This window comes from Asterias rubens, chromosome 15 (genome assembly GCF_902459465.1).
Source record: "Asterias rubens chromosome 15, eAstRub1.3, whole genome shotgun sequence".
NCBI classification, from domain to species: domain Eukaryota; kingdom Metazoa; phylum Echinodermata; class Asteroidea; order Forcipulatida; family Asteriidae; genus Asterias; species Asterias rubens.
This window is the reverse complement of record NC_047076.1, coordinates 12637150-12655175: the sequence shown is the minus strand read 5'-3', so window position 1 is coordinate 12655175 and position 18026 is coordinate 12637150. Positions and strand designations below refer to the sequence as shown.

At 37.2% G+C, this 18026-nt stretch overlaps 1 protein-coding gene across 1 annotated transcript; it reads left to right on the top strand.

The window, feature by feature from the left end:
- Positions 1–2728: 2728 nt before the first annotated feature.
- Positions 2729–9994, top strand: LOC117300383 (squamous cell carcinoma antigen recognized by T-cells 3-like). Its single transcript, XM_033784163.1, has 9 exons — positions 2729–2744; positions 3094–3206; positions 3789–3947; positions 4688–4826; positions 5308–5436; positions 6624–6742; positions 7393–7482; positions 8013–8096; positions 9529–9994. Exons 2-6 carry the CDS (start codon positions 3126–3128, stop codon positions 6659–6661), a joined length of 546 nt encoding a protein of 181 aa, XP_033640054.1. The 5' UTR covers positions 2729–2744; positions 3094–3125; the 3' UTR covers positions 6662–6742; positions 7393–7482; positions 8013–8096; positions 9529–9994.
- Positions 9995–18026: the final 8032 nt, after the last annotated feature.

The window sequence follows — 18026 nt, the reverse complement described above, 5'->3', positions numbered from 1 at the left end:
AGCCCCAGCCCCGAATTAATCTTTCAGCCAAACTCTTAAATGGAACTAAACATGATTGAGAGACGCAGTTTGTACCCGAGTCATCCTTGCATGTCCCTACATCTCTGAATTCTCAAAGTTTTGGGGCTTCTTGATAGCGCAAACAACAACGCAGGTATGCTCAGAAACGATCTCAACAAGCCTCCCTTGTTGGAATGTTGTGCACAGAGCTGTCGGACAGGGAAACACAATTTTAAACGGGTTAATTCGTTTCCAGTTTAATGCTCAATCTAAACAATTTTACCACCATCGATTGCCATTTTCAATGGCTTTTCAGGGCGGGGCCAGCGCCCAGGAAGTGGACCTGCTACCCCTCCAAAATGTGTGTATTGTGTATAGGGGCCACACACACCTCGCGTGAAAATAAACAAAAGCCGAACTCGTCAATAACTCGTGGACCTAAACATGCTACAGAGACGCAGTTTGTATTCCGGGCATAATATCGCTCTGCGTCCCAATTTTTAGGGCGGCTAAAGCATTTTCATACCGGAATGGGTAGGTGGGAACGCTCAAAACAATGCGCAACAGCATCCGGGGAGGCCCCAACGCAATTTTTTTCCGCACAAAGCTGTTTTTGTGCACAAAGCTGTCGAAGAAGATAAGATTACAGAATTATTATGACCAATCTAAACAACTCTAGTGTTAAAGAGTGAAAAAACACTCTGTCACGGAGCCATATATGAAGGACAACTCTTTTTCAACACTTTTTGTTTTTAATCAATCTGGAAGATTGCGTCAACTCAAATCCAACACTAATCGTCATCGTCTCTCCTTCTTACCCAGTGCAATTTCTTTCCAAGTCATCCTTAGTTTACTTTCTGTTTTTATGTCTACTTTAATTCCGATGTATTTCAAAAACAATTTATTTTGTGCAATGTGATATTTTTATTCTATTGTTGCTGTTTGAATGTCTACGGTTAATGTATTTGTGTGCTATTTTTAACAACTGTATTTTAATGTGCAAATCGAGAAAGTGATTTTCATGCTGGGCATGACGAATACAAATCTAATCTAATCTAATCTAATCTAATCTAAAAGAGTGACATAACCACCACTCTTTTTGAAGAGCCATATGAGGGACAGCTCGAAATGTAAAGAGACCATGGTGTTTTTCACTCTTTTACATTAAAAGAGAAGATCTTGGGATCTTCAAAGGCCTTTTTCGCGTACAAAATAATAATAAAAATTCTCGGCGGGGCCGGCCAGCGGCCAGGAGGTGGACCTAAAACTACTACCCTAAAATTGATGCACTGGATATAGGCATGGGGCCACACAAAGCGCATGGACATTAAACAAACCAACGAAAATTTGCTTTCAAAATAACTGCACCGAACTCTTCAATAACTGTGGAACGAAAAATGTAGGGCGGCTTCGGCACTTCTTCATACCGAAAATGACTTTTGGTTTATAGTCGTCTTTGATACCCAATACAATGATTTGCTGAAACAGCGCCCATAGTGTCACAAACTTCCGTCATTATAGCATACGATTGCTAGTTAGAGGGTGTAATAGCAAACTTTTTTATATGTAAGGGGGAATTGTGCGTGGCTGATGCAAAGAAAATAACCGTAGTCAAATCAAATCTAGTCTAGTCTCGGGAGGCCGAAGTGGTATTAACGGTGTTATGAAAGGGCGCCCTCCACATTTGAGAATCAGCCAATTGGTTACAAGTAACAATGGCGGCGGAAAGCGGCAGCAGTTTGTTCGGATTCATCCGACTGGTCTAGTGGCAGCAGTGATGATGAAGCGGATAGTAGGCTTTCCCAACTGGTCAATGAGAAGGGCAAAGAGAGTGAGGATAGTGATTCCACGTCTCTTGATCACACAGAGCTGGACATTTTTGCCGATGGTTTTGAGGTAAATTGGTTAGACTTTAGATAGAGTTCAAGTTCAACTGTTCAAGTTCAACAACACCCACCGTACCTGCCCACCATTCCCATTGTCATGTTATTATTTGTTGATGGTCAAACCATGAGTTGATGGACATGATGGAGGAAGAAATAGAAACTTACTTCTAGAAACTATGATGAGTCTTAAAAGAGCCTGGTTGGCACTGGACTTAATTCCCTTATTAATTTGGGCAGACTAACCGCGCCATAGCCCAATATGGGTAACTTACCCTTTTCAAAGTCCAGTGCAAACACTAAAACAGCACGGGTAACCTGCCTGACCAGCTGACAGTGACAGGCTGACCATGGCTTAACCACGCCGCGCGATCAGTTTAATCGAGCCAAAGGTGCCCAGGAAGATTATTGACCGAGCGAGTGCCATGGAAGATTGACCGAGTCAGTTTAACCGAGCCAGAAAGTCCAGTGCGGACGTGACAACTCATTTAAATCTCCAACCATCCGTCCGTGACCCTAAGAAGCTCACATGCTTTGTCATGGAAGAATAAAATGTTCATTATTATCAAACTATTTGATGTAGCAAAAATAAGGAATGCAAGTATTCAGCTGAAAAACATGGTTTCCCATCTACACAGGTTTAGGCCCCTATACTACGTTTGACTCATTCGGAAGTTGCGATCAAAAGTTTTAATATGACGGCGATTTGTACAGCAGTAAAAGGCAAATGCAGTCAATAAACCTAGCCGAGTATTGGTCCCTTTTTGTCTGGTTCCGGCACCACTTTGTTTGGATTTAATCGAACCCCATATCACTACACTACAGATGGGATCAACAGAGTTTAATGCTTGAATGATAAGAGTAATAACAGTAACTTTAAAAGTCAAATACTATTTTATAAAGGCTACAAAATAGTAGTTGCAATGACCCTAGTTAGTACTATAAATCAATCATAAAAGGTGTAATATTTATCAATGATTTATTGATTTGTTTTGTAGATAAGTAAAGATGTCAACGATTATGATGCCCATATTCTGCAGACTTTTCCTACTGCACAACTGTTGCCGAGAAAAAACAAGTTACCAACAAAAGGGTCATTGGTTGAGACTGTTTCTTGGTACTTTTAGATTTTAAGACCTTATCATTTAAAATCACCCATTAATCTTGTGCTTTGTCTTGAACTATGTTGGAATGGATCGTTTTCTTTCAGACATAAGGGATACATGGAGTGAGTACGAGTCCATGTTGGGAAAACCTCCAACACAGATTTCTAAAGGAATCTTAGCTCAACTTGATAAGTACAGACCGTATGAGCAGAAACTGGTAAGTCCTATTGATGATAAGGCAGCCCCTATCTAGTTTTGTTTCCTGTACCCATATGCAAGTAGACCGTTTTGCCAAACTAGCCTCCATTTGGTTACATTGATTTCAGTGGGACAAGGGAAGCAGGGTGTACAGTTGCAGGACACTAGTTGGAGAACAGCAAAGAAATACTTTGGCTGATTTTGCATTGAGCAACCTTGACATTTTGTTTAGTTCTGCATTGAACTTGGTGCTCTTTGAAGTGTAACATTTGCCTTTAGGGAGGAAGGGAAACATTGAGCCACATAACTTCTACAATTCGTTACGGAGACTGGCTTTCGCCAAAACTGCTCCTCCTTTGTGGAATAAGCTCCCTGTCTCACTTTGCAAAACAACATCACTCAACAACTTCAAGAGGGAACTAAAAACACACTTGTTCAATTAGACTACATTGGGTTTTAATTAAGTACTATTATGTTTATTCTTAAATTTCAATTATATATTGTTTTCTTATTGTGTAGGCGCCTTTATCGGATGTGAGCATTATCAATCCATATTATTCTTAAATGTATACAATAACCTGATATTTGATTATGTGATTAGTTGAAGACAACTCCTCCAAGTTCTGAAGACTACAGAGCCTACCTAGATTACGAGAAGGCATCTAAGGGTCACCCTGCCCGTGTACAATGCTTGTATGAGAGAGCCGTACTAGATCACTGTCTGCAAGAACAACTTTGGCTAGACTACACTGACTATGTTGTAAGTCAATATATATAAACTGGGTTTTGTACAAAGAAACATTTACTAGAGCAGTACTTGGGGGTGTAAACCTGTGACCTCTGGACTAACAGGTCCACACTCTCAACACCAACTAGCCAAATCTTGACAGTCTGTAGGTGTGACACTGCAGGTTTTTTTGATATATGCAAGTTGCCAGACACACAAGGCCTGAAAGTCACGTCAAGGTGTAGGCTACAAATCAACTACTTTTCTAGAAGTCATTGCCACCTACTCCCGGGGCACCCCCTTTACAGTCAATACGGATGTAGGCTAAGGTATCATTTATCAGAAGCCCGGATGGTAGAGCAGAAAGCACTACCTCCCTTACTTTCTGAAGCAACCATGGTTAAATGTCTTGCTTAAGGACACAAGTGTCAGACCAGGACTGGAACCCACACTCTGCTGATCAGAAACACCAGAGCTTGAATCCGGTGCTCTTAACTGCTAGGCCATGACACGCCACAAGTGCATTGCATTACGGGGGAGTGGGGTATACATGTAGATGGATCTAAATATGATAATAATAGTACTAAATAGTTTCATATACAGTGCTTTCAAAGCCAAAGGAACTCTCAATATGCTGTGTATAAGTTACAACGTAGAGGCATTTTGCTAAGTCCTAATTCTAAATGTGTTTAGTGAACTCCCAAAACAATTCTACATGTTTAATCATACTGAGTATGATCAGAGATTTGACTGACTGGTGTTTTTGTTCATAGGAGACTAAGCTGAAGATTAAGGACATAGTGCTATCAGTGTATGACAGATCAGTCAGGAACTGCCCTTGGTCTGGACGACTATGGTGTAACTATTTGATTGCCAAGGAAAAGTTCAGAGAGTCACTCAATGTCATTAAAGGTGAGAAATACAATACATTTTATTTCCAATCAAATGGTTTGTTGTTTAATTTGTTTAGATTATTAGTGTGTCAACTAAGCTAATATGCAGGACTTGATAGAAGCATAGATATGTGCCCCTAATCTGCCTAGTAATTTTGTTTTGATTTTGTTGGAGCAGTTCTCATACATTGACATTGTATGAATATTCGGTTAGCACTTGTGTGTTTGTACTTGCCAGGTTTGTTCTTTAGAGAACTGTCTTTCTATGTTCTACTAACGCGGTGTTGATTTATCGGATGTTCGGGAGACTTCTCAGTTCTAAAAAGAACTTTAACTACTATGTGGGCGGAAGGTATAGACAATTGGCTGGGACTACTACTTTAGCGAAGTCAGTTCTTGAATCGGTCTCAACGTTTCAACTAGCTTGCTCTAGTCATCGTCAGGAGATATTGTATGAGTTTTGTACTGAGAATTTGGTAATCAATTTTGTTTATTTTTAGGCAAGTATGAGGAGATACTATCGTCTGGTGTCCTACCTACAGCTGCAGTTTATCTTGCTATATGGCAGTCATACATTGATTACATGAGGAGACACATACCAGAGCTTGATCCTAGAACATTGATTTCAGGTAATTATATTAAATTTAACTCAATTCAATAGAAATCTTTGAAAACTTCCTTAATGTAAAACAACAGTATTTATAACGGGTCTTTTTCAAAAGGATATAATGTATTTTGTATTGCAAGGAGTGGGATTTAGTTTGAATTATGAGACTTAATCCTTAGCACCATGTAGTGGTTTACAAGGTGCTGTGGTGCAGTATGTTTATGGTGTTACTTGAAATTTCTAAGATGCTAGACTAAGCCAATTTTTTGTTAATTACAATATTGGTAAAATATATTAGGCTGTTCCCTCATTGAAGAAGGGCTTTGTTGAAATTGTCTATGGGTGTCATTGGCTGATTAATTTCTACATAGTTTATAACCACCCTGGCTGTCCAATGTAAAGTTGTCAAGTTGTCAAGTTGCTGACATCTTTGGCAAGCCTTGAGGTGATAGGAATGATTGTACATTCAGTCATAGATCACACTGTGTAACATGTAGGTCTTATTTAACTCTTCTAGTTAATGGTCTGAGAGCATATCAAATTTGATATTGCACCCCTATCAGCCCATTCTTATTTTAGTTCATAAAAATTCAAGTTATTGATGCGTCCATTGCAGAAACAATACAACAACCTGTGAGTCTGTGAGTCCCCAAACTGTATACATGAAAGAGGAAAAGCACTATTCACTTTTATTTGTCACCTTGCAGATGAAAAATTAGAGTAGAGAGAAACTGTGTTTAGAGCAGTGCAGTTTATCACTTCTGGTAAGTTCTATTCATTAGTTTTGTTTTATCTATTTTTTGAACTTTATCTTTTAACTTTGATTTAGCTTTACCTTCCGATTTTTATGTAGCCGGACAAATGTCTTGTTTAAAATTATTTGATCATGAAGATCTAATGTTTGTATGTGAAAAAGAGTAAACTTTTATTTATTTTACGTGTAATAACAAGAGAAATCCCTCCCTTACACAGGTACCACCCATACGTTCTATTGTAATCAAAGCTAGTGGCTATAGACCAACAGTCAAATAAATCAAAGCAAATAAATGCTGCAGGTGGAGATAGCTCATTTTCTGCTGTAAATGACATTGTAAACAAAAGGTTAACAATTCACTATTTACACTTCTTGGACAAACTTTTAAAAAGTAAATTGTTTTAGTCCACTCTCTAGATGACCGATTTAATTTAATCTTATTTGTCATCCTACAGTCATCAGCAGAGAAGGCCTTAGAAATGGACAATTGTAAACTTAAAGGCAGACCAATGTATGTTGATTGGTCGGAGGATAGGACCAAAACTACTACCATGACTACTAGCGCCAATTCAAGGTATATATAGATCAGTCATTACTATAAAACTATTAAGGGAGTGGGATGGATTGATAATTATCCAGACATTAATGACAATTTTTTAAATTGAAAGCTAGTATGAATTTCATACCAGCACATATCATCCAGAGAAGTATGTGCATCTGAAATATTCAGATAGTTTAGATAGAACTAGCATTTAAAGATACTGCAAGTCTCTGTTGAATATATTTATGCTGTAATTGTACAAGAGGGTAAACAAAATCCCCTGGTTAATTACCTACATGTAATTTGATGACTAAGCACACGTTGTTGGTACATGTATTGTACTACATGTTAAAAGTAACTTGAGAATGGACATTTTTATGCATTCAGACCTGATACTTAATGGAGGTAACGAAGGTGATTGCCTCCATGCCCTTTACCAAAGAGAAAATGCCTTGGTGCACCTTCCCTTTCAAAAACTAAGCATACATGCCTGTGCATAAACTCTTCAAAAATCATTGGTGCATCGTTAAGTTTCTTGCAATCACTTTTAGGTTTGGTGTATTTTTGATTGTCAATTGATTCAGCATTTCTTTTTCTTAAAGATTAAGAGAAGTATTTTCATAGCTTCAAGTCGTTGATGGGTTCCATTGTATCTCTTTACCAATTGCTCTTTACTGTTTTAGTATGATACAAAGTTGGAGAAAAGTAAGCTATTTGTGTCGGGGTTGCCACGATCTGCTACCAATGAGACGTTATTAGAAATCTTCAAAAAGGTAAACAATTTCTCTTTGTTTGTTGGTTTATTGGTTGTTTTTGGTGTTTTTTACATTTTAAGATGCCTATTGCCAAGTTGGAAAGATGCATTAAAAAAATAATAATAATAGCAATATAAATTACAATACAATATTTATTGTACACAAAAGCTCAGTTAAAACCGTGCAGTGTTCCACAAGTGGTTTGTATGTGTTTACTGCAAAATGATTGATGGGATTGATGGGAATTAATTTTAATCTCTACCCACCCCCAGAAAAGCAACAACAAATAAAGCCAAACAAATAAACAGAGTGATTGAAGCATTTTCTTCATACTTGAAGTGGCCATGAATGTACAGCTACATGTATCATAGTTAAAATAGATGGGATATCATCATAGATCTTACAAGCTGTGAACTTTAACACACTCAACGCTTGTAACTATACTTTATACAGGAAATACTTTGGACTTTTGCATTTATGTGCATGAAACTGAATGAAAGAATTTTCAAAAAGATGATGTAATCTGCACATTTATTTTTCTTGTACAGTATGGACAAGTGAAGGAAGTCAGGGTTGTAACCCATCGAAGCAGCATCTCTAAAGGTCTTGCATTTGTGCAATTTGAAAAAGAGGTATGAAAGTGCAGTGAGCCATAGTACCTTAGCATACAATGTATGTACTTTAAGCAGCGGCTATAGAATGCTTAGAAATATATAGTTGTTACATTTTTGTCAAAGATGCAGTCCACGGGAAACAGAAAAAACATATAACGAGTCTTGTACTCCTGTAAAAACATGATAAAAATGGTTTTCCCCGAAACACTCCAAGTCAAAATTCTGACAAATGTGAAAACAAACAAACCCGCGCGACAAAAGAATCGTGGTTTCATTGGTGGCTATTAGCGCCCTCAGTGTGCCAAAGCTGGAAAACTGTGTTCCAATTAAGGGAAAATCGTCACTGGCCAAGGTGTCATTTTGACTTGAATTATTGAAAATTATTGAAATTTTAAGCATAAAATGGTTATAAATCTATATCTACGATGTCTGTTTGGCCAAAAAAGGGTAATAGTTAAAATATTGAGATTATCCTGTAGCCGCTGTTTAAAACAGCATACTATAAAGCATTGGGTGCACTCTTGATACCCTTCGTACATATGGTGTACCATGATACCTTGCCAATAGAACGTTGTGGCATTCCCAACTCTTCAGTCTTGTCACCCAAAGGGAATGCTTGATGGCAGCACCAAACACCATTATTACTTGAGGGTGCCACACTTACACATGCTCTTTGCATTTGGAACTTACTATAAAGGGCACACCAGCAAAATCAAGCTCATTCATTATGGTTTGCCTTCATGTTGAAATCAGGGCTCGAAATTAACAAGGACCACAGGCACACGGCAAGTAGCATCGGAGCAGTAAACTTACAGCCGTACAAGTCCGGCAGTCTAGCGTTTTTAAAGAATCAACCCTTACTGCATTTTTAATTTGAAGTGATAAATACATTTCCTTCAATTGAAGTATTTAATCTTTTCTTTAGTGCTTGTTCCAAAAACAGCTCAACTGTTGTAATAAATGTTCACCTTTCTCCTCCGAGTGACCTTCACATATGGCCCACAGTATAGACTGATCACTTTACACACCCCTGATTATTGTTTCGCCAGGTGCAACAATTGAATAATATGATAAATTTAGTAAGACCAATGACTTGGTTTTAAGTAAACCCACTATATTATGATTACAGAATAAATGATTACACAATTTAACAGTAAACTACAGTATTGATAAGGTTTAGATGGAGTACGTACAATAATAAGACACGCACTACTTTAAGTAATGTACTTTCCATCATATGGATAGTAAACAAACCCCTACAACTACAGTAAACTACAGTATTGATAAGGTTTAGATGGAGTACATACAATAATAAGACACGCACTACTTAAGTAATTTACTTTCCATCATATGGATAGTAAACAAACCCCTGCAACTATTATAGGGTACCATAATTTCTGAGTCCCCACAGTACTGATGTTTTTTAATTTTGTTGTTTGTTTGTTTAAAGAATGATGCATCATGAGCTGTCTTTGGTGAGGATAACACCATTCTAGATGGGCATACCATCAATGTTGCAATCAGTAATCCACCCAAGAGAAGCCCAAAGAAGGAATTGCTAACCAATCCATCACAAAGCAAGACAGGTCATACTGAGTCGATGCAAGACAATAAAAAGGCTGTCCAAGATAAACTGCAAAAGGAGTCATTGAATCCTGAACTAACACAAAATGAGACTTCTGACAAAATGCAAGATAAGACATCCATTCCTAAAGCAACGGAAGACAAAGCATGCACAACCTGCTGGATCAACTCAAGATATTGATCCGAGTAGAACCCTGGAGACAAAGAAGATTTATCCCAAATCCTGTATGACACCTTTTTGGTTGTGGAGTTTACAATCTTTTTCTGAAATTTGTAAACAAATAAGGGAATCAATGTGTGGTGAAAAGGTTTTCAACTAGTGGTTTAATCCAAACGAGGTTCTTGATAATTTTATCGAGACGAGTTCGTGGTAAGTTATCAAGAACCAGGCCTTGGCGGGTTTAAACCACTAGTTGAAAACCGATTCAACACACTTTGATTCCCATTTATAAATACCTTTTCGGTAAAAAAACCATCAAGACTTTTGGTCAAAAAGTAAGATAAATGCAAAAATTATAATTGTTCAATGATTTCTATCAACACAGCACCCCTCCAGCTATAAAATGGTAAGGCCATCCGCCGCCCTCGGGTAAACCACTCCTTATAAGGGAATGCTGAGCGCGTCGCGCGTATCGCGTGATGTGGCACAACTGTCACGGCCGTTGCTCTCGACCAATAGGAATGAGGAAACTGTCTTCAAAGCACAGGTGCAAGCTCGCATGTCACGCCCATGTTTCAACACTTTTTACCGTTCATAAACAAAGGTTTATACACACCCACGTTACGCGCTCTCCATCAATAGGAATGGCGAAACTGTCCGAGGTATTTATGAATCCTTTTTAATATTTATATTTTGTAAATTCTTGTAGTTTAATAATCTTTTAAACTTAATGCAGCCCTTGGGTTGCGATGTTAGAATTTTTAATAAACCAATAATAACATTATTAATAGTATAATTGCTTGACTGTTCTTCGGTTTGACCGTCTCCATTCCATAACTGAATACTCTGAAGACAACAATCAAGTAATTTTTCAATGGTTTCAAGACCTGTTGAACATATTTCTTTTGCCAATCCCAGAGCCAATAGTCATTCTGATAATAAATACACTCTCAAGAGTTCTTTAGTTCCACTGAGATATATTTTGTACAAAAATTCCACAGGCCAACTTTTTACAATCGGCTAACTAAAATGAAACTAGAACGTACAGCTGCCATGGCGAGCTGCCAACCCCCAGATAGAACCAATGACTGACAGAAACACCAATCATTTAAACAACTGATGGTCAAAGGGGTGGAGACATTGACAAGTATGAAGTGATGAACATTTAACTGGAATCAATGATAACTCTTTGAGTTTAATCTTTTCATTTTATCTACATGCAAGCAGCAATATTTGATTGCAATAATCATTGCAGTAAGGAGTGATGCCCATTTGGGCCATTCTCACACTACATGTGAGACTAATAAAAATAGAAATTCTCAACTTAAACATCTGTCCTCTTTCTTTAAAATGATACCTGTTATTTGTTCATAAATAACATTAATTTACTGACCCTAGCTTAAATACGAATACAACATTGTTTTGCGCTTTCATTTTGGGGCAGAGGTCAAATAAAGGTCGTTAACGTGTGTGACGTCAGACTAAAGCAGGTTTTTGTACCAAAAGTTTCTTTCTCAAAACTCTGTGAGTCTGATATTGCTGAAAGACTCATACTTAAATTTAAATCCACTTCTGGATCACGTCCCTCCCCCTTAGACCAAAAAATGTTGGCTAGGTCTTTGTTGGATAGGTCTTTGTTGGCTAGGTCTTTGTTGGCTAGGTCTTTGTTGGCTAGGTCTCTGTTGGCTAAGTCTCTGTTGGCTAGGTCTTTGTTGGCTAGGTCTTTGTTGGCTAGGTCTTTGTTGGCTAGGTCTTTGTTGGCTAGGTCTCTGTTGGCTAGGTCTGTGTTGGCTAGGTCTGTGTTGGCTAGGTCTCTGTTGGCTAGGTCTTTGTTGGCTAGGTCTTTGTTGTACCTGTCACAAAAAATGTTGGCTATGTCTTTGTTGTACCCCTCTCACAAGTGTAGGTCAAAAATGTGGCCCAAAGTGACACATGGCTTATTCACCTGGGTTGCATCACAGTGTGGCCCAAAGTGACACATGGCTTATTCACCTGGGTTGTATCACAGTGCATACCTTGTGTATTGAAGGGCATGCATGTTGGCATGCTGTCATTAATTTAAAAGGCCGTTAATTAATAGTGTGAGAACTTATTGTGCATTTTGTTTTGTATTCAGTTAGGCCTGGCAAAACTAGCTGTTGACATAAAGTTTGAACATTAATAAAGCAGTGCTTAATTTGTTGTACAAACTTCATCAATTTGTTACGTGTGTGACATGGAAAGTCGCTAATTTCTTTGCTAATTACTGACTACTTCTAAGAAAAAAATATATCACATTTGGATTAAAAATTTCAAGCCAAAGGCACTCAGCAAACCAGATAAACCTTTATTTGATAAAAGTGAATGCTAATAATTCCCCAGTCAGTTTAGGGATAAAAAAACAATTTAATGTTAATTTATGCAAAATTAATTTATGCAAATTAGGGATGGCTGCTTGCTAAAAAAAAAATAGGGGGAAAACAAATCTTCGCACATTTAAGGTTTCCATTGTTTTAGCTCATTCAACTGGACAAAGTGATACAACTCTTTAAATTGTATCGTTTTGTATTAAGCTACATGTAGCTTACTTCTTGCATGTATGCAAGAAGTATTTGATTGAAGTTTTTTAAGCCCATTCAACTGGAACCCGTGATCAATTCTTTGAGTTTTATTATTCATTCGAGTTTACCTTATTGTTATGCCAGTACAACATTGCAATACGGACACAGTTGGTAATTACTCAAAATAATTATTAGCATTAAACTTTTCTTGCTGACGAGTAATGGGGAGAGGTTGATGGTATAAAACATAGTGAGAAAAGGCTCCCTCTGAAGAGCCATAGTTTTCGAGAAAGAAGTAATTTTCCACGAATTTGATTTCGAGACCTCAGATTTAGACTTGAGGCCTCGAAATCAACCATCTAAACGCACACAACTTCGTGTGACAAGAGTGTTTTTTCTTTCATTATTACTTCGCAACTTCGACGACCAATTGAGTTCAAAATTTCACAGGTTTCTTATTTTATGCATGTTGAGAGTAAGTGTGTACTGTCTTTTAAGACCATTGAGGTTTTTATTGTTTCAGCTCATTCAACTGGGCCAGTGATGCACTCTTTGAGTTTTATCTTTTAATATGTATGTAAGAATTTGATTTAACTTAAAGTTTCAAGTGAGTAAACGGACCTGCCCTTATTCGTATCCCAGAAATAGGGACAAATCTGGACTGTTTTTTTTTTCACGGGAGGTGAACATCGGAAACTGTATACTTTACTATTTTGGGGGTCGAACTGTGGGTCGCCTGCAACTTGTATTCTTGACTAGCCAACTTGTAACATTAATGCAAATGATTTTCAAAACTTTAAACAAAAATAGTAATAATAATTTTTGGACCGCTAATTTCTGCCCTTGACAATATTTTTTCTTTCGTCAAAAACCTTTTTATGGGTTCATAATTTGAGGATTAGTTAATAGTTGTATACAAAACTGCAATAAAAATGTTTGTGGTCAGCAACGCACATCCCAACACTACTCACCGCCAACTCGCCGTCAACTCGCTTGGTGCTGTCAACTCGCCGTCAACTCCTCCAATATACATTTAAAATCCACAAAAGAGGCATAACGTATCTAGCGTAAAAGAGAATTTTAAATAGTTCGGATTACATTTCGGTTGAAAAATCCCCGTGAAAAAACTATCAGTAGTAAAACTATAAAGCCGTCAGTTGCCATCTTGCATTTTTCAACAGGGCTTTGGTCTTTAAATTTACCGCAAGGATAACGACAGGTCACTGCTACTCAGATCCAGTGATTCCATTGGATACAATTTATCATTGGATAAGTGCAGTGACTAAAAGCTACCGTAGCTGGGTTTGCTTTGATTGGTCTGAGGTCACCTCGGTGACCAATCAAAACACAGATACGGAAAGCTTACTTTTGGTCGTCATCGTGGATGTGTTCGTGTGGTATGTATACAGTACATGCAGGTGTATATATAATGTACATGCAGGTGGATACAGCCTGTATAGGTAATGTTGGAGTAGAATTCTTGCGTATATATCTCTATCAATCAATCAATCAATCAGTTTATTTCCACAGTATCAAAATCACAATCAATATCAAATCAAAGGCAATGTAAGTTGGAAATGAAGAAATAAATAGTGAAATGAATGTAGGTCAAAGGCGAATATACCCGCCGGTTTTGGGGCAGGTCTGTTGTTTAGTTGACGGCTCAAGCGAGTAGACGACGATTTGACGGCAACGTTGATATTCACGCGCAATAATATAGCGCAAATCAACAATAATAATAATACTATTTGTCTTGTCAAACCATTTTACCACCGCACTCCTCATTTATTGTGACAAGGAACCACGTTTTTTTTACTCTAAGATACAACTTGACTTGTTATCAGTAGTCATCTGTTATTTTTTAACTTTTTAAAATTAAAATCGGGAAAGTTAGGAAATGGGGAGCATCCCGATTTTAGGGTATTTTCTGTCCCAGGAAAATCGGGACTGTTGACAGGGTGATTGCGTCATTAAAATGAGGAGTTAAGACCAAAGGTTTTCATGTGAGTTTACAAGTACGAAGCAATATTTGATTCAAGTTTTCGAGTCGGTTCGTCCTTGCAATAAGGAGTTAAGACCATTAAAATTTAAGGTTGTCATTGTTTTAGCTCATTCAACTGTCAGAACCGGTGGCAGAGATTGATTTTTGTATCAATAAAGTATTTCAAAACTTTAAGATTTAAGTTTTAGGTTGGTACTTTGAAATCCAGATGTCAATGTTTGAGTCTGAAAACAAACTTTAAATTAATGCTTACTCCCAAAACTTTAATAAAACAAATATCCCCAAAACTTCAAAATTATTGAAACATAGTTGAAAATTACTTGCAAGTATATAATATAACAACTCAACTCAAAACAACTCAACTCAACTCAAAGACTGAAAAAACCTTAACATTTCCACTGAACACACGGACAGAAATTGGCATTACATAGGCTCGCACTGCTATGCAGCTCGATAAAAAGATATTGTCTGTCACTATTTGGGTTCAACGCCCCTCAATTTATAAGTGTGCGACTTCTTTTTTTAGTGGGTTCGACACCCCTCTTCTAACAAGTACCGATACAGACTACTGATTCCAACACCCTTCCACCCAACCAGGCGACACTGTTTAAAACATAATCCTAATGTACATACCAAGCAACATGCTAAGAGTGCAGTTCCGTACATCATCAAACTTCGTAATGAAAATTTTGCAAATTTTAAAATGTTTTTGCAGTAATATTTTTCTAGTCATCTCGCTGTAATTTTAATGTTTAACTGTAATTTTGTAAAATTCAATGTAATTTTGCCAATGGCAACTTATTTAAATGTTTTTAATAAACCATAAATAAATATAGGAGTTGTCTCACTCCAATATACAAATATATCAGAAATAAATTATAGAGATTCCCAAAACAATATAGTTTTGTGCTCAAACGTACACACTAGTATCACAAAATAATGATTACTTAAGTCAATGCATCTGAATATATTATGATAGCCCTAAAATGGGTTTTAAGTCAAGAGTGCATAAAGATTTCATCAACATGCTCTCAGGACCAAATATTTATGCCAAATTAGATTTATAAAATTGATTTTTAATCTCTAAACATCTTGTTGGATGACAAATAGAACTAAATTCATAGTGGTTCTGGTGAAAATTGTATAATAAAATTAATGAACTCACATGTTTGCCTTGCCTTGGTTCACTGGTAAAAAGTCACATAGGGTAGCCTCAATGCTCGTAAACTTTGCTCAATCTCCCGTCTTCCTTGCAGTGTTAGAGACCATTATAAGTGTCCATTGTAACTCATGCAGGCAGCAAGTGGTCAAAATACTTCCACTCCCCCTTCCACTCACATTCATACAAAAGGCCACATACCGCATTTCCATACATCTCTTTGTGTAAAGTAATATATTCACAAATTGTGCTGTTGGATATTTCATGATGTAACAAACTAATGAATATTCAAACTCCTATATGAATATTCATGCAAACCGAACCAGAGGAGGATACACAACTTGAATATAAAAACAGGCAGTTTGGCTAACGTGTGGCCTTAATCATCCAATATCCTTTACTCTATGTCACTCTACATCAAACTGTTTGGACTTTTAGATAAGATTGGGTCCTAGCTCTATGGTATAACCATGGTATAACTGCCCATGTGTTGTACTAAGCAACTGTTACACAGTCCTTACTCATATTGGATACATAAAAGGAACTGGGACTGTAAGAAACAATGGTTTTTAGTCCATTTAGTTAAATCTTAAAACATTAGAAAATTACTTGACAGTGATCCTGTATTGCAATCTGTTATTTGTCACATAAGTTTATTCAATGTAATACAAGTTTAATATTGATAGGGGTTTTAAGTTGTGTTTTTTAGAGGTGTCGATGGACCCAGAGGTAAAGGCCGCATGCAACTGTCATTTACCGAGAGCACTGAATCGGAAATCTTCAAAATAGGCAAACAAACAAAGACATTCTTCTATTCTATCCACTGTGACTTTGTTAACAAAATGTACATGTACTAAATGTATTATCCTTTATATAGATCCATATAGTTTGTATACCATGACTACCATAGAAGTATCTGTTTTTATATGCTTACTGTGTTTGTTTACTTTGTAACAACTGGTTTTCATTCTGGATTTTTGTGTCAGTATTGACTGACTTGCATGAGGCCTATATACATTATTTTTTTTAACTTTTACCCCAACGCTTCCAACTTCTAAGTTGAATTTCCAATGGTTATTAGTATACACGAGCTACATTTCCAAGTATCGAAAATACATGTAAATTTTAAACGATAATTAAAGTTTGAGCTTTGTATACCGTATCTTACACAATATTGTACTCGCTTGTCATAATTATATTCTATCTTTAGATTGCTTAGAGAGCCATTTTGTCATTCGTGGCTCTCGGGATGGATGTTTGAGCTGTAAATTATTTATCTTTTTGCAAATGTTGCGAAGGGTGTGGTAGTTTGGGTACGTAGTTGAAGTCATGGTGGGAAAGTACAGGAAATCGGACGTGAAATAAACGTTTTAAAATAATTATTCACTTTATGCAAATCTTAACATTTGCATTTAGTGAATATCTATTCTAAAACGTTTACTTCACGTCCAATTTCTCAAATTACTTGGGCACCATGACTTCAACTACGTACCCAAAATACCCCGTTCAAATTTTCGAGATAAGGTTAAATAGTAATAATATAACAAAAAAACAGATTAGACTGAAAACTTCTCAGATGCATCCATCCCCGGGGGCCTTGAAGCATCAAGTGGCTCCCTAAAGAAGCTAAAAGTAGATTGAAGAAACTCTTACAAAGTGACAGGCGAAATAATAACCGTATTTCACTGCGCTTAGAAATTGATACCCGCATTCTAAAACAGAAGGAATGCAAAAGAGAAAATACTTAAAATAGACTACCCAAATAAACTGGCTTGGAGGGGCTTTCTCTAACTACCAAATTTTACCCTTTTTTTTCTTCTTAGTACTACGCATTTTTTCAATTACTCCGCAGATTCATTATACGCATGAGAAACAATAGCCTAGGCTTAGCATGGGGCAGTTTTGCTATTTGAAGCTGTCATGGAAGATTTTATCAGTGAATTTGGGGAATTGTAATACAATCTTTGAAGTGTCTGAAAGAGTTGGGAATACTTATTTGGGGTCCATTTGTGTACAATAGTGCTGCCTCGTCTTGGTGCAAGGCGTTTCTCAGTTTCAATTCACATCACGGCTCGGCCAACTCGTATAGCGCCCGCCACGACTGCCCGTATGGCCTACAAACCCGACTTTGCCCATGGGGGCGGGGGGGGGGGGGGGCACGCGGAAGTTCATTCGGCTCTTGCAACAACAAAATACCAAGTTAAAATCACAAACACATTCTCTTTTGCTTATGAAATAACATTGATCCATTGGCTCTGAATGCAAGTGAGCTATCATAATTGATATTCACCTTCATGATTTGCAGAGGCGCGAGTGAACCAGAAGGAACGGCACACGATTTACATCTAATGATCTGAAAACCAAATTAAACAAACCCTTTACCCTTTACCTGTTTTTTTTTTTCCGTCAAAAAAGGTAAAAAGGAAAATACAAACCCTTTACCCTTTACCCTTTTTTAATCTTCAAAAAAGAAAAAGGAAAAACAAACCATTGAATATGGGAA